Source organism: Amblyomma americanum, chromosome 1 (genome assembly GCF_052857255.1).
Source record: "Amblyomma americanum isolate KBUSLIRL-KWMA chromosome 1, ASM5285725v1, whole genome shotgun sequence".
Taxonomy (NCBI): domain Eukaryota; kingdom Metazoa; phylum Arthropoda; class Arachnida; order Ixodida; family Ixodidae; genus Amblyomma; species Amblyomma americanum.
The window spans coordinates 365,781,501-365,805,492 of NC_135497.1; the positions used below are offsets into that span (position 1 = coordinate 365,781,501).

At 48.3% G+C, this 23,992-nt stretch overlaps 1 protein-coding gene across 2 annotated transcripts in view; it reads right to left on the reverse strand.

The window, feature by feature from the left end:
• Positions 1-23,992, reverse strand: part of LOC144115636 (5-phosphohydroxy-L-lysine phospho-lyase) — a 52,476-nt gene that overhangs the window by 11,200 nt on the left and 17,284 nt on the right. For both annotated transcript variants that reach the window (XM_077650061.1, XM_077650060.1), the window contains 4 exons: positions 22,037-22,130; positions 21,312-21,523; positions 15,823-15,923; positions 11,897-12,021 (listed from right to left, as the gene is read on the reverse strand). In XM_077650061.1, coding sequence (XP_077506187.1) covers positions 11,897-12,021; positions 15,823-15,923; positions 21,312-21,523; positions 22,037-22,130 — 532 coding nt within the window. The remainder of the gene's footprint in view (positions 1-11,896; positions 12,022-15,822; positions 15,924-21,311; positions 21,524-22,036; positions 22,131-23,992) is intronic.

Consider the following 23,992-nt stretch of genomic DNA (forward strand, 5'->3'; position numbering starts at 1 on the left):
GCAAGGACTGGAGGCCCCCAACCAATCAAAATAAACCTCAGCCCTTTTCTCTGAAATGCGAAAGTGGCTGAGGTGCATCAGGCAAAGTACTGGGTCATGTTTTACATATTTTTAAGAACACCAGCTTCTGTTAAAAATCTAAAAACGCAGGACATGTGCACAATTGCATTTTCACCTAAGAGCAGTGATGGATGAAAAGGGATGCGTTGGTTATAAAACGGAGAGAAGCACTTTTTCCGTAGCTTTTTCCAGTTTCGAACATGAAATTAAAATGTGACTGACTGCAAGTTCATCTCCACATGCACAAACTGGTTTGTCTTCTTATGTTAGCAGGAAGTTGTGAGTAATGCGTGTGGCCTATCCGGAGGCGGCAGATAATGACTTCGCTGGAACGTTTCCGATGCACACATGACTTCCATTCACCGAGCACTGGTTTTATTAAGTGTAGCTTGTTATTTACTTCCCTGTCCCAAGTTCACTGAAAGCGGATTTTTGCTAGCCCATCTACACACGCACGTGACGTTTCACGACACCGCCAGCCAGCTACAGAAGCATCAAGGCAGAGCAACGAACCCTTCTTTTCCTTTTCACTACCACGTAGACCACACTATCTTGCCATCCGCCTCGTGCACGCCGAATTCGCCCATGACTTGCTTGTGTCCAGCATTTTTTTTTTGGCCTGTCTGAAATATGCCGCCTTGTGTCAAGTTTTTGACGCTGCAGAAAAAGTCTGCAATCATCGCCGAAGTTGCAAAAGGTAGAAGTCTGACAATGAAGAGGAATTCAGTATCCCATGCTGCTCAATTTCTACAATTCTGAAATCCAAGAACAGCATCATGGAGGCAGTTCAGAACAGTGCGCGTGCACAGAACAAGACTGTGGCGACGCCAGTCTACGAAGACGTCGACAAAGCCGTATTCCAGTGGTTCCTCAACAAGACAGCACACAAGATGCCTTTGTCTGGAAGCCTTCTGCAGCAGGAGGCGACTGACTTCATGCGCATTCTAGGGCACCAGAAGCCGGATGGCTAAAGCAATTTAAAGCACAGCACTGCACTGTCGCCAAGGGGCGTAGACAATGAAGCAGCATCGTCCTGGATGCAGGAAAGTTAAGTATAATGGACGAATAAGAGCCCTTCGATGCGAATGAAACTAGCTTTTTCTACGAAATGTTGCAATCGAAAACGCTCGACCTGAAGGGACAAAAATGCCATGGCGGCAAGCTGAGCAAAAAGAGGGTGACCATTCTTTTGCGCTCAAACATGGACAGATCCAACAAGCGTCCACTCCTCGTGATCAGTCGAAGCAAGACGCCACGGTGCTTTAAGGGGGGACGTGGCATTCGGGATGAACTTTCCTATTTCTTCATGGATTCTGATAAAACTTGGCAGGGTTACTGGCAATGTTTCTGTGATATCACCATAAAAATTTCAAACTGATATCTCAACAACTTTTTTATTTAAAAAATTTTCCTCCTTTTCATCTTGTACCAGGCTTGAGCGACTTACAAAATAAGATAGAAGACTTCTTCAAAGTGTGTTGCATTCCAAAATGAATGGATGAGGCCGTGACATTCTTAGATTTTTTTATTTACAATGTAAAAGTTTTTAGTTTTAATATTTTATGAGCAGACATTACAATGGGCACCTAAACAGTGAACAACTAGTCGAATCAGTAAGTCAGCAAACGGGATGCCGGAAAACCAAGAATGTCACGACCTGAAACATTTCTCAAGGAATGCAGCGAAAAAAACCGTATCAAAATAGCCCCAGCGGTCGCGAAGAAATCAGCGGAACAATCAGAGCAAATGACAAAAAAAAAAAAACAGTTTTGAGAAAATGGCTTCCGAAGTTGCACCTTGTATTTCACTCATCAAAAGGCACCGGGGTTGTAGTCTTTTGTGTCCTTTTTAACACGGTGCTTCTTGGATGCCTTGCCTCGAGATTGAAGTGCTTTCGCTGCCTTTCTTTTCAGCAAGGCGTCCTTTTCCACTGCTCTGCGAAGAGCATGTTGGCCAGTTTGCAGCCCAAGTGTCGAACAGTACTCTGTGTAAGCACGGCGGGTCCCTGCATTGAACTTGCAAACCGCTTCGTTGAGAGCTGTCTCTGTTGCAGTCAAAGATGCGTTTTTATCTTTTGGCAGCAGCGACCAAATTACTGAATGAAGGCTTTCAGCCGCATTCTGGGTTTGTTTCCCCAGACAACGGCTGAGGAGCTGGACATCCGATAGCCGCCGGTAAAGGTGTATCCAGACGACGGACCACGGACTAGCTTTGGCCCGTGGACTAGCGGTCACGTGGGGTTCCGCTTCCGGTCTGAGAGGTCCGCGCATGGTCCGCGGGCCGGATCACACGAGAAATGCGAGAGCATTTTTTCTGGCGGCGGACCACGGACTTTTCAGCCTACTCGCACACATAGAGTCTGGCTACGAGCCATAAGCGTATGCACTATCGTGTAGTCTAAACGCAGGTATTTTTCGGGGCGTTACAGCACTTCTCACATTTCCCACTTTTAGTTCAGCGTATGCAAACACGGACGGAAGGATACGCTCAGCCTTGTGGCGCCATCTAGTTGTTAGGCCGGGTAACTATTTCTGTCAACAAACGTATGCTCCGATTAAGCCTCGAAGGGGCACAATCGTCACTCTAAATAAAAATAAAGCAAATATTTCACTCATACGTCTTCTTCTAGGCGAGGTGAGACCAAGCGAGAAATGGGTGCGCTTTTATTGCCAGTGAACACAACAAAAAAGGCAGTAACAACGATGAATCCAGTCCGAAACGAGCGGTCCTGCTTGGAAGCGCGTCGCCATGTTTGTCGCCGCGGGAATGCAACTTTCTCCTCACCGTGGCAGAAATCTGTCCCGTACCGATCGAGTTTTCCGCTGGGTATTTAGGCGGATCTCTGCCGCGGATTCCGCTTGTTCTCGCCGCCGAATGTAGAAGCGTGAGATGAGCGTTGATGCAGGCTGATCACAGAGGCTTGGCCCGCCTTGTCGTCTGCTCTTTTGGTCCGTCGTGTGGACGCTGTTGCCGGCCAGACCCGGCCGGCCTACGCGCGGTCGACCCCACGTGACCGGTCCACGGGCCACGGAGTGGCCCGCCGTCTGGATACACCTTAAACAGGCAACAATGCATCTGTGACATGCCTTGCAAGCTGGTACTTGTGGGAGGGCAGAGGTTTGCCCTCTACTTCTGCAGCCTGGTGTTGGCACCAACTCTGTGGTCCTTGGGGGCAAAGCTCGTGACGTGGGCGTTCATCGGTAGATGTTACGTGATAAAAAGTTGCCATCACAGCTTTCTGCATGTCCTCAACGTTGTCGTGATCGTGCAGGGCCTTGCCATAATAATTTGTTAACTTCTTAATTAAAGCCTGAGTGAGGCCACCTTTCCCACCAATAGGCCGACCCTTTTCGCCTGGTGCTCGTGGACGGCGTGGCGTCATCACGTGAAGTGCCAAGAGAACCCGCGACACGCGCGGTGCCTTCATCGCTTGATGCTTCCGGCGATGCAGAGCGCGAAGTAGAAAATTCAGAAGAGTCCCCCGTGCTCGCACACGATGTTTCGTCCGTGTGTGAAGTGCTCGGCAGCAGCTCTGGAGCGGCGCCACCAACAGTCGCAGCCGCGCACGAAGTACTCGCCTGCGAGCCCGTAACTTCGTCAGTGCGCTGCACATCAGAAGTAATTGAAGCAGACGACTTCTTCACCATCGGCGATTTTCGCTTACGGGTGCCATAGGCACACGCCGTCTTGTACTTCAGAGGTTGCCGACCCATGACCGCCAGTGAAAGCCGCTTCCGAAACTATGCACCGCGCGTACTGGCGAACATGGCGGCCGCGTAATCCGTATTCGAAACTAAGCTCTGCGCAAGAGACAGTCACGGCAAGCCGAGGTTCTCTGCTCAAATGACTAAACCCCATCGTACACGACGAGCAGCGGAGCCGCAGAGTCTAGAGGCACGCGTAGCAGACGACGCACCCGCCAAGGAGACCAATTGCGCAGCGCGCTGCTGTCGCGTGACGTGCGGAGCCAATCGGAAATCACCGCGCGACCGTGAAACTTTTGCGTTGAAAGGCGCGCTCACATTAGCGGGAAAACGCGCAACGCAGAACGTTTTCCGCGCGCCGCTTCCCGCACAAGCCGGTTTTTCTCCCACGGACAGCCTGCTGTGCCATCCCGCAGAGCGATGGGTCCGGTACCTATTTTTCCCGTGCCGCTGACGAGAACAGCCAATGGGCGCCGACCGTGAACCGTGACGTCGGTCCCAGTTCAGTGACCCCGTCGGCGGAGGCGGAGGCTGCGCGCGCCCAGCCGGCCGGCCGGGCACTCGGCGGCTGCTTTGCCAGCATGGACATGCGACTTGAGATGGTGCAAAAGCGACGGTGCAGAAGCAGCGAACAAACAAGTACAAGTGTTTAATAGGGTGGAACTTTGGGCTTGTTGGTGCATCACTTTTGAAAAAGACATAGCGCATGAAGACAGGGCGCCCGCCTCGGCTGCGGGAGGTGGATGGTTCGAAACCCACCGCCAGGCACCCACCGGTAAAAATGGGTACAAGCGTCCCCCGGCCTGGCGCCCGGCTTTCTTTAGGGGAGTTTGCTTGGGAGAAGCTCCGTAAACCCCGCTGCGCCCCTCGCGGGCGAAGCCCCAGTCGCGGACAACCTCGCAGCCTGCTAAAGGTGGTGCCCCTTCCGCCAACGTGGCTCGAATCTCGATCACCTGCAGCAGCCTCTGCACTGTCCTGTCTTCATGCGCTGTCTTTTTCAAAAGTATGAGTACGTTTACCATAGCCAACAGCTCATCGTTCGAACCAGCCATCCTCGTGACAAAAAGGGCGACGGGAGGAGAGCTAGCAGACGATCAAGACGACGACGCGAGAAAAGGGCGCGCTTTCCAGTCTTCTCTGGTGTCACGTGACTATCCCCTTCTCTTTCTGCTCGTTCGGGTCCTCCCTCAGTGCCTCCTCTCTCCACATTCCAAGACAACCGCAGCGAGAAAACGCGCGCAGTGCGAGCGTCATTCCGAGGAGCTGCGAGGCAGCGTCGACGTTGACGCTGTGCCGCAGCGGGAAGCTTCGCGCTAGTGTGAGCGCGCCTTTATGCATTTGTTTCCGCTCTGAGGAGACCGCTGAAGCGGGAAATTTGAAGTCTGAGTAACGCGCTTTCCATAGAGACCAAGATGGCCGCGCTACGTTGGGCGGTTGCCGAGAGATCGGGGCTTGAAAAGCGGCGTTTTTTCGCTACTTGGAAGAAATTTTCCGCCACCCTTGATCATCAAAACAATGATTTGGCACACTTGATGGTTTTCGACGATGAAAATTTGTAATCACACAAAATATGGCTTGTAAAAGCAGAAAATAAATATTTCAAAAAATCGCTTTTTTGACCATTATCCGTGAGTTGAAAGCCGCGTCCCCCCTTAAAGGGCAATTGACCACCTTCTGGTCAAAAATACTTTCTACCTCTCTCGTAGCGAGGCATCGCCCCCGGAAGGCGCGGCCACAATTTTTTTTTTTAAACACTCATTAATAGCGCAGTTACAGCCATCGCAATCAAGCTACTTCGCCATGCTCCTCTCCTTCCATTGTCTCCCCGAGGTTTTCTCTCTCGCGCCTGGTCAAGTAGGCTCCGCAAGGAAAATTCGCCCTTCCTCCTCTGACGTTAGGGAGAGGCGTGGTGTCTGGTGGAGTACGTCAAGTCTGTCACTGCCTCACCTTGAAAATATTTTCTTGCTTTCTGCTACCCAGGATACTTCATGGAGGGAGAGGAGGGTGGCAGCGAGGTCTCCTAACACCCTAGTTTGTTCCTTGGGTCCCCTAGCAGTGTTTGGTCACGCTTTGTTTTTTCTTTGTCCTTCCTCGCCCCAGCCTCCTTCAGCCGCAGGAGGGGGCTGTGTATTGCCTGAAGCAGCCTTGGATCATGGACGTAGTCATCCAGAGGGAAGCGTCTTCCACAAGCCACCACATTCTTGACGATTGTCTGGAAGGCCGATGAGTTGGAGCCAGACACGACTAAAAGCAGAATCTTCTAGCAATCTGTGCCGACTCCAGTCGCTGCGTGCACATCCAACGACGAAACAGCGTCATTGCATTTTCCCCGCACACTGAACCATCGAGAGATATAATCGGCTCTACATGTTAGCGAGCGCATCTATTTAATATCCGTTTTTGTTAGTGTCATCCCTAGTTAGGGAGCCTCCTATTCATGCATTTACTTTTTTGTGGGGCCTCCCTACCGTTTTATGACCAGAGGGGCGAGAGTCACTTTTGTTCGAAACATGGCGAAGCGTGGACCCGGGAACCATCCGGCATTTCTTGGAAACGCAAGCTTGCGTTAGCACTTCTCCATGTGCGTCTTTTCTCTGCTCCTAAGTTCGTCTTTCAAAGGAGCCCGGAAAACCAAGGCAGGGCAGCAGCAGCGTAGATAAGATGGACGAGCGAGAAGCAGTGTGTGTGCAGAGCGGTCGAGTGTGCGAGCGACGGAAAGGCTCTAAGACACATGACACGGGACACGCAAAGAACACGAAGCATACATGAACTGGCGCGAGTAACTAAAAACCTCGTTTTTTTTTTCTTGGGGGGGGGGGGGGGGGGGGGGGGGGTATGTATGCGCGTGCGAAAACGCGGAAGACTTTATGGAAGCATGCGCACGAGCAGACAACGCGACGAACCCTTCGCCGTCAGAACGACACACCAGTGGAATACCTGTCACGAATGTCTTCAAGATGACGTCAACTTGAAGGGTCAACTTGAAGGCTCGGGAGCCAGCGTAGAGGATAAGAGCATTGGCTTCTCGAAGGAAAGAGCGAATGAGCTTAGATTTTAACTTTTACTGCTTTTCGGGGCGCACATGAATCTAGTATTTTGCCAAGGCTATCTATCTTCAATGCCTCCTCTATGCACTGAGCTTGTTCATCTAAAATGTCCAGGCCCCTGGTCAGTGGCCTTTTAAAGGTAACCTAAGGCTTCCAGTCGATTATACTGCTAACCAGAAAGAACCATTTTTGGTTTCAGACTGTTGGGCCCTTTGCTGCAATGCCCTTTCATGGTTTCAGCTTCCCCACATGATCCAAGAGAAGCAAGCCCCAGAAACTTGATTTTTATCTTTACCGGCAGTCACTTGCAGGGGCCCTGAAGTTGATTTCTATCTTTATTGGGGCTGCTCTTAGCTTGTTTATCACCCAAGCTTAAGAGGTATTCTCCCTCTCCTTGTTTACAGTTTCCTCAGATGCACAGCAAAAGGGATGTGGCTGAACACACTGCTAGTTCTCTTGACACCCACAGAGATGGCTCTTCCAATTCTTATGTATGCAGGCTGTGATAAGGTGCTGTGCATACACGGGATAAGGTTCCATGCAAGACAATACCTCTCCAAAATACTACTGAACATTTTGCAGTTCTGAGTGATGCTGACACCAAAACTGTTCCAGATTCTTTTTTTTACTATTTCTGACCCGACTTTATTGGAGATTTTGAACGTAACAAATGTGTAATTTGACCACCTGGGGAAGTTTTTTTTTTAATTAGAACCTCAACGGGTTAATGACCAGGCTGGTACCTCCATGGTTGGTGCAGCACTACACAGGAGCGATCACAAGACTGCATCGTTGCTGGACATCATCTGCCTTTTCCTGGGAATTACCGTATAAACGCGTGTAAGGGCCGCACCCGTGTAAGGGCCGCTCCCCGTATTCCCAAAGGAAATATATGAAAAAAAAAAAAAATCCGTGTAAGGGCCGCACCCAAACTTTCCAGGAAACACGCAAGAACAGTCTTCGAAATACATGCGCACAGGAGCTTCGAGGTGCCGCCCATGGATGGCGCCCGAGGCCGCGGGTCATCATCATCATCTTTTCTTCTGCCGCGAGCTTCTGCTACTGTACTTCCGCTATCCGTATCGGCATCGGTATCGCCAGGTCTAACTTTTTTCTGTTCTGGCTGTCAAAGCATGCGTTTTTTGGTGGTTGTGTTAGCGTGGTCGCTCGGCATAGTTGTTGCTCTCGTGCGCTGTCGTTCTTCACTTTTTCATGAACTGCCTCCGAGCATTGTCACTGTTGCACGATGGGCAAGCACCTCAACAGCTACACGGCGGGCTTTAAACTGAAAGTAGTGGAGTTCGCTCTCGAACACGGCGAGCGTGCCACGGGCAGAAAATTTGATGTGGACGAGAATTGTGGACAAAGGGATGCGTTGAAGAATACCAGCTCCAAAAAGCGCGCTTTCCGAGGCAAGCCATGCAAATTTCCTGAGCTAGAAGAAGAGCTGCTATGCTATTCAATGGAAGTGCGGAACAACGGCTACGCGTTGACAACGGACATGCTGCGCGTGAGGGCACAAGCCTTGGCGTGTGCTAAAAGCGTACCGCACGAGGACTTCAAGGGTAGTGCCGGCTGGGTACGAAGATTTCTGAAGAGGAAGGGCCTATCATTTCGGTGAAGGACCACGCTGTGCCAGCGGCTGCCCCCCGCCTACACCGACAAGGTGCTCAGTTTTCAGAAGTATGTCATCAGTTTGTGTCGTGAGCACAACTATATATTTTCACAGATAGCGAACGCCGACCAGACCCCCGTGTGGTTCGACTGTCCTGAGGGCTGCACAGTTTAACTGAAAGGAAAGAAGAGTGTTTTCGTGCGGACAAGCGGCGCGGAGCGCCAATGGTGTACCGTTATGCTGTGCGTCACCGCGGACAGGCGGAAGCTGCCCCCCCTATGTCATCCTGAAAAGAAAACCGATTCCTAAAGGAGTTTTCCCCAAGAGAATTGTAGTTCGCGCCCAAGAAAAGGGCTGGATGGACGATGAGCTTGTGCTCGACTGGGTAAAAAGCGTTTCAGAGAAGCGCCCAGGCGCCATGCTGGCCCGACGATCACTCCACGTCTTGGACAGCCTCCGCGGTCACTTGACGGGTAGGGTTAAGGAACGCCTGCGCGGTATCCGCACAGACATGGCCGTGATACCGGGCGGCCTCACCGGCATGCTGCAACCCCTGGATGTAAGCGTCAATCGGCCTTTTAAGGTTGAATTTCGAAGGCAGTATTCGGAATGGATGGCCAATGGCAATCACGACGAGACGCCGACAGGGCGGCTTAAGAGGGCACCACTCGCGACTGTGCTTGGATGGATTTTGTCCGCGTAGAATTCCGTGTCGACCGACATTGTAACCCGGAGTTTCAAAGCGACCGGAATTTCAAACAGTTTAGACGGGACCAAAGACGACTTTCTGTGGGCTGAACATTCACCTGAACACAGCACCAGCTCGGAGTCTGAAGACTCCGTGAGTGATGCCTGAACGGTAAATAAATGCCGCGCATTCCAGATTGGTTTGCTTTCACTTAAAAAAAAAAAATTTTTTTCGAAAATCGCGTGTATGGGCCGCACCCCGAAATTTTCTCCCCGAATCTGGGAAAAAAAGTGCGGCCCTTACACGCGTTTATACGGTACTATATTCTTGAGAATGCACCTTGTGTTACATTTGGAACCAAGGCACGAATATAGTGCTGTTTTTTTTCACTGCTTGTCAAGACAGCTCTACTACCAAGGTCATAGGTTGGAACGGCAATGCCGGCAAAGCTCCAATCATTTGGGATGCTCCGTTGAGCTTCATAGGGGAAGCACGCGTCAAGAAAGAGGTGCGAGCTCGCAGAACAGAAAATGAAAAATACTACAGTAACAGTCACGCTCGCATGCACAGCTGACAGATGCAAGCTGCTGCCATTCATCGTAATCAAAAGGAAACAGTTCTGAAAAACGAGGCCTTCTCCAGCTGCACTCATATCGGGCGCAACAAAAAAGGTTGTATGGACTATACGATGATGCTGGACTGGCTCAGTGTTATGTGGGTCAAACAGCCAGGAACAGATCTCCCATCGATACTTGCGCCTGACGCAGTCACTGGACCTTGAACGGATGAAGTCAAGGCTGCAGTCGGCAAGTGTAATGCCAAGCTTGTCATACCTGGTGGCATGACATCGCAGCTGCAGCCGCTGGATGTGTGCATGAACAAGCCATTCAACGATCTTGTCCGAAAGGGGTATTACAAGTAGATCCCGAGCAGCAGGGAACAGACTCCAGCAAACACATGAAGCGTGTTGACACCTCAATGGTCGCGAAGTAGACAGTCAATGCATGGAACGCACTGCCGCTAATCATTGTGTTGCATTCATTTTTTAAGGGGGGACCCTGGTCTTAAGACAATTTTTTTTATTTACTGGCAGATTTTGATAGCACCGTTTATGTAGTTTTTTGTACTGATTTCAAATATGCATATAGATTTGCTATAAGTATTGAAAATATTGAGCACTTTATCTTCTTTGTATGGAGGTGAGCTACCTGTAAAACTACAGGTGTTACAATCAAAATTGACCTATCAAATTAATCTACAACACTCGGGGAGTGCAAAAATCAAGTCTGAATGTGCTGGTCCCATTTTATGCGAAATTAGAGCTTGTCAAAATTTAGAGACCAGAAAGCCATCTGGACACTCAAGACATGTAATTTTTAAAAAGTTTTCTTATAAAGTACCACATATTTATTTATAATTTTGCATTCTATATGAGTTTACGCCTCTGGTGCAAAAAGAATTATAGCAATAGCATAAGTAGAACCAGAGATATTGCACCTCCAAACCTGGAACACGATCAAAAATACAGTTTTGAGAAAACGAAGAAAAACGTTTTACAGATTATTTATTCACACAAAACTTTAAGTGCGGCCTAGCTAAGTAGTGACAATGAATAAACCACCCACAGGGCATACTCAACAATGGTTGCCCTTTGAACGTTTCCATTGCACACTGGGGCCTCTAAGAGCATTGTGGAGCGATGCTGTCATGTGGATGGCATAAAGAACGGGTGCTATCGCGCTTCAATCTTATCGCCAGAAAATTAGTACATCAAAGACTTGTTTATACGCATTCCTAAGGGTTGCACCCCCAGCTGTTACCCGCATCCAGACTGCGGCGCCACCAAATCCTGCTTACCTCGCAGACTGGCGTTTGCCAATAACAATGCAATTACGTATGCTCTCTCTCTCTTCACAGAAAAGGCCCCAGTCCTGGGATTTGGGGAAAATTTAAAAACTGGAGGGCCTATTTGCTGCTTCTGCCCCTTCATTTAGGTGCTCCTGCAGATGCTCGAGAAGCAAAAGGTTCCATCTTGGATAACATGGTTGGAAAAAATGATGCTACAGGTTGTTTGGCATTTTGTTTTACCTCCTTCTAAAAGCTTGCTTCATAAGAAAAATTAGGCATGGGTTTTTTTGTTTTTTTTTGCAAACATTACTGCATCCAAACTGCCAGATTCAGGGAAATATATTATATAACAATGAGGGTCAGTAAACTCTTAGCACCCTGATGTTTACCTACTCTGGGAATTTGCTGACAAAAAAAAATATTCGGGATGTGTCATATTCGAAATTTTTTCTAGGAAGCAGCAACTTCCTCACAATGGCGGAAATGAGCCTGCTATGTTCTTTCCCACCTGTATTTTTAGCACACAAAATATATCCATCATGGCTTTATTATGTACATTCATAAGTCTGAGACGTTGCGAAATTGAGCTGTGCGCGAAATTACCATTTTCACAAAACAAAATTCACTACTGGCCTACTGAATAATGTGTGCATAATTATAAAATAATCAAGAATCACCCTGATGCATGCAGAGATTTAGAAGCATGTGAAGAATGTGAAAGCACATAAAACTATAGAGAACAATTTTTGGGGGCTCCTTTCCATTCTTCAGACTGCCCTATCTCTCGGATATTTTCACTGTTCCTAGAGAGTACAAAAAAATCAGCAGTTCATGCCAGGAAATTTTTTTTTATTTTCCAAGGGGGCTCACATCGAATGCTTAGGAGAGCAAATGTCCAACCAAAAAACCACCCAGACGAGAAACCTCTACTTACCGTGTTGAAGTACTCTGCACCCTGAGCCTCAAATCTGTTTGCAACCTCTCGTGTGGTGACCACCATGGCAATGGGGTGACCGTTGCCTATTGGTTTCCCCAAGGTCACAATGTCTGGGCAGATGTCTACAACAAAGAAGCACACAAAATACTGAGATGCCAAAGGCCCACTAACACACTATTGAAACAGTGCAGTTCAAGTGCAGGGAAAAAGAACAAGGAAACCTAGAAAGATTAAAAAGGAAATGTTCTTTCCATCACAACGCGACCTCCACTAATGGTAGCCATTTTGACATAACAAGGTGATGGTTCGGGCTAGTGGGTATCCATTATGGTCCATAGCGCAGAAAGAACTCAGGGGACAAACACAAGCGCTAACTTCCACTAAGGCTTTATTTGGTGCACACAGGATTTATACATGAAGAAAAAACGATACATGTCAGATTAGACAGGATAATTTATGAACAACAACGTTAAAAAGCAAATGCAACACTTTTGACCGGTTGGCATACTGCCCCGAGTCTAAAAATGCCATATCTTTCTTTGACAGCGACAATGACAGACTGCTGACGCAGCTTTCGGGTCCAGCTGTTTCGATTGCGGCAGCCTCGATAATTTCCCTTGTTAATCTATCCGCATTTCTGCCAATCACCTCGCATTCTTTAAAACCAGGCTTGCATTTATGAGCACAACAGTGCCGTGCCAAATTGCTGGAACCGCCATCCCTAACTTCCCTATGGTGCTCAGTTAACCGCTCATAAGGCACCTGCCTGACTGCCCAATGTACGCCTTGCCGCATGAAAGCAGGATCTTGCAGATTATTTCCTCAGTGCACGGCACAAAGGGGTTTCTGTGCCGAGCTGTGCAACTATTCTGAACCCTGCTGTCAGGACAGGTGGCCTTGAAAATGCGGGACAATCTTTCCGGTGCAGACATACACACCTTCACTCCCACTTCTTGTGCTACCTTTTTGAGGGAGTGTGACAACGTGTGGATATATGGCACCAATATCCTTTGCGCCCTTTCTACGGACAAAAAGGTGGCTTTGCAGTATTTCCAAGGGATTTGTACCGCAAGAAGGCGCGCGATGCAGTAGATCCAGTTTTTAATCAGCATCAAAGCGTGTCTTTGGGAAAGGTAAAAGCACAAGCAAAAAGGTTATGTTTACGGCTTGAACTGTCTAGGCTTGCGCTTGCAGTCCAAAATGCAGATAAACTTGGCCTCGAGACGTTTTTTTCGGTCAAGACGCACAAGCCTGAAGCACCATTCCGCGTTATATCTGAACGAGGCACTTGGCAGAAGGAAGTACGGCTATTTCTGCAACGACATCTCGAACTTTTGAGCATTAATGATCCTTTTCCGATTAGAAGCTCGCAACAAATGGTTGGGTTTCTAAAAGAATTTGAAGAGCAAGATGTGGAATTTTTTTTCAGTAGATGTGAATGATCTAGTATATTATTCTTTGCCACATCAGCAGCTTTTAGAATGTATCGAAGACTGCATTCATGGCTTTGGTGCTGTTGCTTTTCAGAATGAATCAAATGTGTCTGTTGACGGGTTCTGGAGTTTATTGTCTCTATATCTGAAGTCGACCTTTGTTAGTTGGAATCGGGAGGTAGTTCTGGAAAAAAGTGGAGTAGGCATCGCCTCGTGCATTGCTCCTGTGCTCGGTGACCTTTACCTTGCAACTGCAAAATAAACTGGATGTTGCTATAGTCATTCGAACCTTTAGATTTGTTGACGACTACCTAGTGGTCATTCGTGAGAGCCATAGAGACGTTTCTGTAACAGCCGCAACCGCTATTTCTACCTTCTCTGAGTCTGCACCCTCTGAAGATCACCCATGAGCTTCCGGTTGAGGGCACTATTCGGTTTCTTGAACTAAAGCTGGTTTCTGTAAAGCATGTTTGTTGGATGTACGAGCCCAGAGCTGAGAAGCCCCTATTACCCTTTTCGTCTGCGCATACGAGGCTGGCCAAGCGAGGGGTCGTGAAGACATGCTTTTCAAATGCAGTTAGAAAGTCCTGCGCATGCTTGATGGAAAGTAGTTTTTATAAGCAGGTGGACCGCCTCAGAGCAGCAGGATTCCCGAGACACTTATTAGAGTTAGCATCAGCAGGAAAAGGCCAAGAGGACTGTAACTGATGGCGAAGGGGCAGCAAGGTAGTGGTGGTGCCATATATCCACAAGCTGCCGTACTCCCTCAAAAAGGTAGCACAAAAAGTGGGAGTGAAGACACGTGTGCATGTCTGCACTGGAAAGATTGTCCCGCATTGGCAAGACACACATTAGGCAGTCAGGCAGATGCCTTATGAGCGGTTAAGTGAGCACCATAGGGAAGTTAGGGATGGCGGTTCCATCAATTTGGCACGGCACTGTCGTGCTCATAAATGCAAGCCTGGTTTTAAAATATGCGAGGTGATTGGCAGAAATGCGGACGGATGAGCGGACGGATGAACAAGAGAAATTATCGAGGCTGCTTCAATCGAAAGAGCTGGACCTGAAAGCTGCGTCAGCAGTCCGTCAATGTCGCCGTCAAAGAAAGATATGGCATTCTTAGACTCAGGGCAGTATGCCAGCCGGTGAAAAGTGTTGCATTTGCTTTTTAAGGTTGTTCACAAATTACCCTGTCTAATCTGACACGTATCGTTTTTCTTCATGTATAATTTCTGTGTGCACCAAATAAAGCCTTAGTGGAAGTTAGCGCTTGTGTTTGTCCCGAGTTCTTGCTGCGCTATGGAACATAAGTCACTTTGAAAGCACTACTCTTGAATCCTTGGCTTGGCTACCACAAATCGCATATTTACTGCCCACTTTTTAAGTGGCATACAATCGCTGACAGACTTTTTGGACTCTGCGGAATCCAGAAATTGGTCCGAGTAATCAAACAGTCAGAAAATTCAATAGTAAGTTCTCTGCGAAACGCCAGCTTTAAAAAATTGCAAAATTGGCCACTCCCCATGTTCCTCTTGTAAGCAGTAACATTAGACGATCTGAGCTGCAGTCATGCTTCCGTAACGTCCGCACCACCTCTCGTCACGATACCAGACAGTGCACATGCCGCGTGGAGGAAGAACAGTGAGCTTGGATGGACAGCGATGCTTGCGAAGGCAGAGGTAGCATGGGAAGACACTAGAGGCTGCAAGCGCCTCCGAATGCACCCCACCCCATCTGGTGCTCTGCACCACGGACGGCGTCGTCCATGACACGGTGAACTAGGGAGCCTACATGCTGCAACATGTCGGCTCTCTACGGTAGACACTGCAGCTGTCTTACTGTCCCGTTTTAAATGTGATCACACGCTCTTTGTAAGCCATCACGGTGGCAAATGACTCCCATTATTTCGAATGGCAACGATGGAGAACAAACAGCCAGGCCTATTCAAACCAGTCTCCATCAGCACCTGCTGATTTAAATGAAAGATGGCTCCTTTCATGATTGCGGAGAACTGGCTGGTTGCGACAGCAATGCCCGCTCACATCCACATTAGCCTGAAGTTCATGCCGTCCAAGATTCCTGTCTGTCTGCTCTCTATCCACTAAAGTCAGCGTCAAGAACGAGTGGCGCCAGAAGTTCCAAAACACTGATTGGGTTGCAGTAACAACCAAACACAGGCAAAAAAAAAAATTCGGCATTGTTTCCTGTGTCAAGGAAAGCTAATTTTTAGTGCAGGCTCAGATATAACAAACAATGGGGCACATGTACCAAGGCCAACTGACTTTTTTTTTTCGAATCAACACCGTTTTGTACAGACCATTTTTGTTTCGCATTTCAGTGAAGTAGAATTTAGCAAGGTGCCATTGCAAAATTGTAAACAAAAAAACCTAACAAAGCCCAAAAATAAAAACTGCCATGAACCAACAAAAGAAAAGCTCCCAAATGGGGCATTAAAAAGGCTGCGAGCAAATGCAAGGATCAAAGGCTGACCTTCACCCTGAAGCTGGAAGCCCCACATGTGCTCTCCAACACGTCCAAAACCAGTCTGGACTTCATCAGCAATGCAGACACCACCAGCTTCCCGAACATACCTGTGAAGGACCAGGAAAAGCAAGAATGAGCACCTAACAGCAGAAGAAAAATATTTGACGCCTTCCGGGAGAGGGAGCAAGGGGTACTTTTTGCTTCAAGAGTAGTATAAATATGCACTGCTTTTTCACGGGTCGTATCAATTTAGTGCTAAAGTTCAGAACATCCGCTCTCCTGCACAGCTATCTACTGTCGAGGCTAAGGCAGCACATGCACTCTTCGTTTCAGGAAAGTTCTCCACAAGGCTGTAGCAGACAGACAGGGCAGTCTTCAATTGCATACGTAGCTAAGACTAAATAACTACACCCTCCAAGGCAGTTCAGATGATGGCATCCTGCTGCTCAGCAGACAGTTTTGATCCTAGCTGTGGGAACAGCACTGTGATGGACACGAGCAAAGAAAAAAAAAAAAGACACTCTTGGGACAAATATCTGCTGCACATTAATGGAATGCTGCTGGCCGAAATGAATCCAAAGCCCATCCCTAAAAGTGGCTCATGACTGGATTTGGTATGAAAAAAAAAAAAAGGATGTTGGCTGTTCGGTCAGTTGAGTGCCACTCACCGGGCTAAATCAGAACGGCAAACCATGCAAACGCAGAAGGTATGCAGTTTTTATCTTTGGTCTCCTTTGGCATTTAAAAGGAAGCCTTGCAATTAGTGTTACTTTTGTTCTGTTACTTTTAGACATCCTAACCTGTGCATTTGCTATGATGGCAACATCCCACGGGAAGCATGTTACAGTAAGTATGAAGACTGCGGGAGGTTGAAGAGAATGACAGCAAGCACAGGATCACAAAAACCTACCTTATAGTGTGCTATATAGGTAGAGGTTTCTTCCAAAAAATATTACTAAGAGGTCATCCCTCGACTTATATACCGGCCCTTGGCACAACCTGAATGGTCGTCTAGCAACATATGGGAGCCGCAGACCTTTTGGCACATCCGTATCGTTACCACCTCCACGTTTACTGACGCGGCCCAACGTTGACATCGCAGATGGACCGAGGCCATCTTCCCTTTTTGTGCAGCAATCGTTCCTGGTGCTACGAATTAATTTTGCAACAACCCGCAAAATGAGTACCGGTACTCGATGTCAGTTCACCGCGGCGTTTAAAAAGAAAGCGACCGATGCGGTGAAATGAATGGAAACATGTCTGCCCAGCGACACTTTGGAGTCCCTAAGAAAAGCACCTGGTATTGTAAAACTTGGAAAGTCAAGCTGCCTGCCTGCAACGCGTGGAAGATGTCCTTTCATGGGCACCGCGCGGTGCACCCTGAACTCTGAAGACAAGGCAGCAGATCATGCCAGATCCTTGCCAGTGACATCGGGACTCATCCGAATCAAAGCTATCGAGCTCGCCCGCAAATCCAGACTGTCCAAGGAGCAATTCAAGGGCTCCATTTACTGGGTTCGTTGCTTAATGCGACGCAAAGGATTCACACTTCATCGGCGCACATCGATCAGCCAGAGGCTGTCCGAGGCATAAGAGGACAAGCTGGTCGAATTCCAGCGCTATGTTATCCGTCTCCAGCATCACCATGGCTTGGAAGAATGAGCAGGCAACGAGTCTGGTGACACTGGAAATAAAACCATGTTTTGTGGCATATAATTTTATGCTGCAAGGTAAGGGGGCAGACCTATATTCTGCAGTATACAGTACCTCCAAAAATCATGGTGTAGACCTACATCTCACTGGCCAGCTGGCGCTGCAGGAGGAGGAACTGAATATTTTAAGCAGACCATTTTCTTTTCCTTTTCCCCTCGAGGTATCAGGCCGAGAGCTGGCTTGCATGCGGAGTCCACTTATATATGGCAATTATTCAACCGACAGTACATCTGCATTAAGCGATTCTCTAAATGGTGAAGTGAAGACTAGTTCACCTCAGCAATTTAATTTCTAGCAGAACAACTGCTGTGAAGGTGTCACAATTTATTGCAACACAACAACATGCAAACAAAACAGAACACACTGACTTGTCTGCAGTCTCACTATTCTGCTTACAGTGCTTCTCATTTCTGGACTAAACAGCGAAAAACAAATGCTGCTCCACAATACTATTAGGGGTGGGAGTTCTTAGTTTTTATTTGTTGAAAACTAGGCGGACTATGTTCGACAAATGAATTACCATTTTCTGCGGAGATTTAATGAGGCAATCCTGCGTGGTAAAAAATCGCAGACTCTACCTCAGCATTTTTTCTACATCAACAGTTCATCTGGCAATAATAATTTAAAACTAATTTTGCACTTGGAGGTGTGGTTGTAGAAGGAACTGGTTTCATTAAAAAAGTAACGCATGTTTATGAGACAGCCAGCAGACAAGAACTTCCAAGAACTAGACTGGCAAGATTTCTTGCGCTGGGCTGACAGAGGGTGGGGCATCACTTGGTCTGCATGTTGATGGCAGCAACTCAATCGTCATGGTAGCCCGAACGTGAGATACTTTTCACAACGACCACGTACGGTTTCGTGTCAATGTCCTACATGAAATTGATAAATGCAATTACCCAACTAACTGCTATAAGTGCGTGATGATGGTGAACAAACAGTGCCTAGCTAGTAGACGGCGACGTGGTGGTGCTTCCCGGTCTGCAGAGGGCGTAAGCAAGGGGAAAAATGCGTCAAGTCTCACAGCTGCGCGGCTTATCCAAGAATGCCACCGTCTCATCACGGCCCTGGCTTCCCTACTTAATTAATGTTTACCAAGTGTAGCTCGCATTTAACAGCCAGCTATCTGTGCCTTGTGTGCAAAGAATACTTACTTTTTACAGTTGAAAGCATGCAGAGTTTAGTTTCTGAAATTCGGTACAGTAGAACCCCGCTGTTACGTTCCTCACTGCTGAGTTTTCCCGGCTGCTACGTCGTTTTCATCCGGTCCCAGCATAGCTTTCATAGGATCCAATGTATAAGGAACCCCGTTGTTACGTAGTAGCTGTGAAAACGTTCCCGCATGATACGTCGCAACTTAGCGCCCCGAACACGCCTGGGCTGAAGTAGGCAATGCGCTGCAACTGCCATTTAGACTTTGGCGAGTTTTGGCCGGGCTTGGCTATGGAACTGGCTGCAAGAAGCCGCACGCCAGTTTGAGAGGCCGCCACTAGGTGGCCATTCGTGAAAAGTGCTCTCACTTTTACAGTCGCCACATGGTTGTTGAACGGGTCGACTCCTCTTCTATCATGCTATCGTCATTGTGCATTAAGCCTCGTGAACGTCGAACTTGTGCTTAGACGGCGTCGCGCAAGCGGAAGGTGCTTTCCCTTGAGGAAAAGCTGGACGCATTAAATGCAGTCGATAGGCAGCCAGCGCGGAAGAGAGTCGACATTGCCAAGGACCTTGGTCTCCCACCCTCGATGCTTAACAGCATCATCTCAAAGCGTGCCGAGATAGAGGGGAATGCCGCGCTGTTCGGCCCGAAAGCAAAGCAGGCTAGTGGCAAAAATGGCAAGCCACCATTCTGGATTTCTTTAAGCAAGGGCTTCTGTGAGCGGTGTTGAAAAAAAAACCAGCAGAAGTGATCACGGCTCAGGGCCAACCTTAAGTCTAAAAAAACGGCCGTGGTTTAGCTTGGTTAAGCCTGGTGAAAGTCCTAAGCGCACTCTGTGGAAATAAATTGTCTATAGTTGAAACTGCACATTTTGATTCATTTTCGGAGCTTTCCTCACTGTTGAGTTTTCCCGGCTGTTACGTTTTTTTTTCCCCGGTCCGGTGAATAACGTATGAGCGGGGTTCCACTGTTATGTTTTTTTATTTTGTTTAAACCGAAAAGTGCAACCTCTAAATACAGTAGAACCCCGCTGTTACGTTCCTCACTGCTGTGTTTCCTCTCTATTACGTCGTTTTCATCCGGTCCCGGCATAGCTCCCATAGGATCCAATGTATTGGGAGCCCCGCTGTTACGTTGTAGCTGTGAAAACGTTCCCGCATGTCACGTCGCAACCTGGCAACCCGAACCCACCCGGACAACACGCACCAACCGTTATTTTGACTTCTGACGAGTCTTGGCCAGACTTGGCTACGGAACTGGCTGCAAAAAGCCGCACGAGAGTTGGTGAGGCCGCCACTGGATGGCCATCCGCCTCGTGAACGTCGAATTTGTAACCGCGATCCTTGTGCTTTGATGGCATTGCGCAAGCGGAAGGCGCTTCCCCTTGACGAAAAGCTGGAGGTACTAAACACAGTCAACAGGCAGCCAGCACGAAGAAGAGTCCACATTGCTAAAGACCTTAGTCTGCCACCCTCGACACCTAAGAGCATCGTCTCGAAGCGTACAGATAGAAGGGAATGCCGCACCACCATCGTGACATCGGAGCGCCAAAGCATCGCAGTGATCGTTGCAAACTTTGTCGTGAGTGAAGCCACTTGACTAGATGACGAGGAGCACGAGCCACACGATTCTCGGGAGTTGGTAGATCCGAGCTTCGGACCTCCTGAGCAGGTACTTCGCACCGCAAAGCGACGTTAGCAATGCGGCCTTCCAGGCTATTGAGAAACGTGTGCTGCTTTCCAGCGAGCGAAAGAAATAAAAATCTACCATTCTCGATATTTTGTTAAGTCCTAAGCTCACTTAGCGGAAATAAATTGATTCAAGTCAAAGCTGCACTGTTTCCATTAATTTTCGGAGCTTTCGTTACTGTTGAGTTTTCCCAGCTGTTATGTTTTTTGTTCCCGGTCTGGTGAAAGACGTATAAACAGGGTCACACTGTACAATGAATAAGTTTCAGCAAGCTAGCAAGGCTAATCTTCAATTGTGGTCATGAGACTCCATCATAGAGACCAGACCTTTCAATTGAAAGATTAGAAAAAAAAAAGCCGGTACCAGCTTTAAGATGCCTAGCACCACGTACCAGCCCCCCCCCCCCCCCCCCCCCCCCCCCAAAGACCGGACAGGTTTTGCATGGAAACAAATCCTGCGCATGCAGATGACCAGCTTGTGTGAATAAAATGTTTCATGTCCCAAAACTGATCCAGGCTCTTTACTGCCAGTATTGTTAATTAGCAAAGAAACGCCGAATTCTGAAATATTTTCTTCAGAACTCCCAATTTCTGCCCGCTTGCCAGCGTGAACCATAGCCCTAGTTGTTACTCCAAGAGTTAAAAAAAATTGAATAGATTATGATAGTTGTAAATTTATTCAGAAAAAGACCTGAATTTCAGAATGTCTCCATGAAAAACCAGATTTCTCCCCTGTTGTCTTGTTGCAAATACTAGCACCGAATTTTTACCCCTTGAGTTTTGAAAAAATATGAAACCTGATAACGAAGAAACCTATCAATACAGAGTAGATGTAGAAGAGTGGAATTAAAAATTAAAAGAAATCCAAATCTTCCTCCCAGGTGGCTGAACAAATGCACATAAGAACCGAGTGTGTTTACAGTAAGTAACCAACTCACTGGTAGACATGGCGCAGGTAATTCTTGGGCAAGGGGAACTGGCCACCACAGCTGACCAGTGACTCGTGGATGAAGGCAGCAATGCGGCGACCATCCAAGTGGGTTTGGTTGATAAGGTTAAGGACTTCCTGGGCATACATCTGACCAAAGTCTGTGCCAGCCGGGTAGTCACAGTCTCGGTACTTGCCTCGGTAGGTACAGGGTAGGGGAGCCTGTCGCACAGACACAACTTTAGTCACATGCTAGAATTTCGGCCACTGCAAACACCAACTTTAAAGAGTTGCACTACCTGCACTACCTAGCTATTGTTACTGGCCACATGGAAAGCAAACCCGTTAAAAGAGTGTCCACAAAGTCGAATCGCAACAAATTAACCGAGCCAAACCTAACATCTCGCACAGCACAATTTTTTCTTGTTTGAGTATGCACTGAGCTTGGTACTCGGCAACTTTCATCATGATGCCAATCAAACAAATGCAGCGAAAATGCAGCCTTTTGAGCCTTAAGCTACATACGCCATTTGTCAGCACAGAGAAGCTGTGGTCACACAATGCAGTCCCTCCACTGCTGGCAATGTTGACAATAAGTACATGACTAACTGTGCTTGCAAGCTGTACTATACAGAGACAGCTGCACCTTTACTTTAAAGAGGGCGGTCATGCTGCACCCCAGAGGCACTAGAATAGTGATCTACAAGACGTACACGTGGGGCCAAGACCACTCACCACATGAACAGACTTTTTCTTCTGCCAGCCAATTATGTGGTTGAACTTGTACGGACTGATGGCCGTGGTGGACTGCAGGTGGCCATGGTATGCACTGCAACGAAATACAAATAGAAATTCCCCATCAGCTTACCATACTGGGCAATGCAATTATTTTCCCCCCCAACAACGAACAATTTTCGGAGCGTGGTGCCGCTTCAAAATTTTTCCCCGAGTAAACAGCAGAATGACTGGAGGCCCTCGCACCTGTGATAACCCCACCATACGTCCCTGATCCGACGCTGCCCACTGTGTTGCAAATTCAGGCCGTCGTGAAGCAAGAACTGGCTAACATGGATTTTTCTCCGCATGCTCTACTGGCCGCCCAGCCATCCGCCAGCCTCCTCCCCCTGCTTTCCACCCCACCTATACTACTCCACGGCACATTACCGCAATCCGGCGGAATGGTGCACAGCTGATGACAGACCCATCTGCTTTCACTGCTCCCGCTTTGGCCACAGTTCGACATTGCCACAGCCCATGGTCTTTGACTCCCCGTGGTGGCTTCTCCAACTACCGACCTGACCCTCAGTGCCGCTTCTCGCCACGCTCCAAGCCAGACCAGGTGCACTTTGAAAGGTAGGCTGGCCATTCTGAAAACGCGAATGCATGGACAACTACGTTTTTGTTACAGTGCAGTACCGCTTATCATACGGATTGTCCCAACTCCTGTGGTATGCGTTATAAGCGGTCTGTGCTGTATTTGTGGCTTGAACCTTCCGTTGGTCAACCAATCCGGCATTCTTAAGGGGGGAGGGGGGGGGGGGATAATATGGTCTTTTCTCTGCAATATTTGATTTTGAGGGCAAATTTTCGGGGTGGAGCCCATACACACGATGTACTTTTTTTTTTTTTTCAGTAGAAACACACCAGTGAGGGAATGAGTGGATTTTAATCTACGTTCAATCATCACTCGCGGAGTACTCAGACTGAGCTGGTGCTGTGCTCTGGTGCACGCTCATCCCACAAAAAGTCGCGCAGCATGTCTGCTGTCAATGCGTAGCCATTGTTCCGCGCTTCCATCACCTAGCAGAGCAGCTCTTCTTCCAGTTCGGGAAACTTGCACGGCTTGCCCCGGAAAGCGCGCTTCTTGCAGCTTGTGTTCCTCAATGCAGCCTATTGGTTGCACCATCATCGCATGCACTTCTGTCACGTAGCATTTCCTGCCCGCATGCTATGCTCGACAATGAACTCCCAGCCGTGTAGCTATTAAGGTGCTTGCCCATAGTGCTAAAACTACAACGCTCGGTGGCAGCATGCGAAAGCTGCAACTACGGCGAACACGCTACCTTAACTCCAGTGCCTTCGACAGCCACAAAAGGCTGGAGCTGGTGATACTAATGCAGATATGGATAGCGGGAGCTCGCGGTGGAGGAAAAAGCCGACTATGATGATAAGCCACGGCCTGGGGCGCCATCCATGGGTGGCACCTGAAAGCTCCCGTGCACATGTGCCGCCTCTGCGATTAAGCGCACCATTGCGCGCAACCAGAGATGCTCGCGGTGGCCATGGTGCGTGCATTGAAAGGGCTATTTGCAAGCTTCAGGTACGGTGTTGCCGCCAGCGGCCTCCTCCAGAACTGCCGGAGAGATAACACCGGCTTAAGGCGAACGGCTTGAGCAAACGACTCCCAGCCAGCCTCTGTGCCGTTATTTCTGTCGGACGGTGCTTTTGGCGCGTTATTTCGTTTTGAGTGGCGTTATTCACACAGCAACGGCAATACATTAACGCAGCCTCCAAAGCCCACAATGCGGGCAGAAAACAAAGCAATCCCATTTTCTATTAATTAAAATCTCAGTGCGGGCATGCTAGCTATTCATCATGAAAATTTAAAGCTGTGCGATAAAACAGTGAAGATGAAGAAACAAATGATAGCACTAGCACTGTACCTGCCTTGTTGGTTGTGTTCTTTCAGCT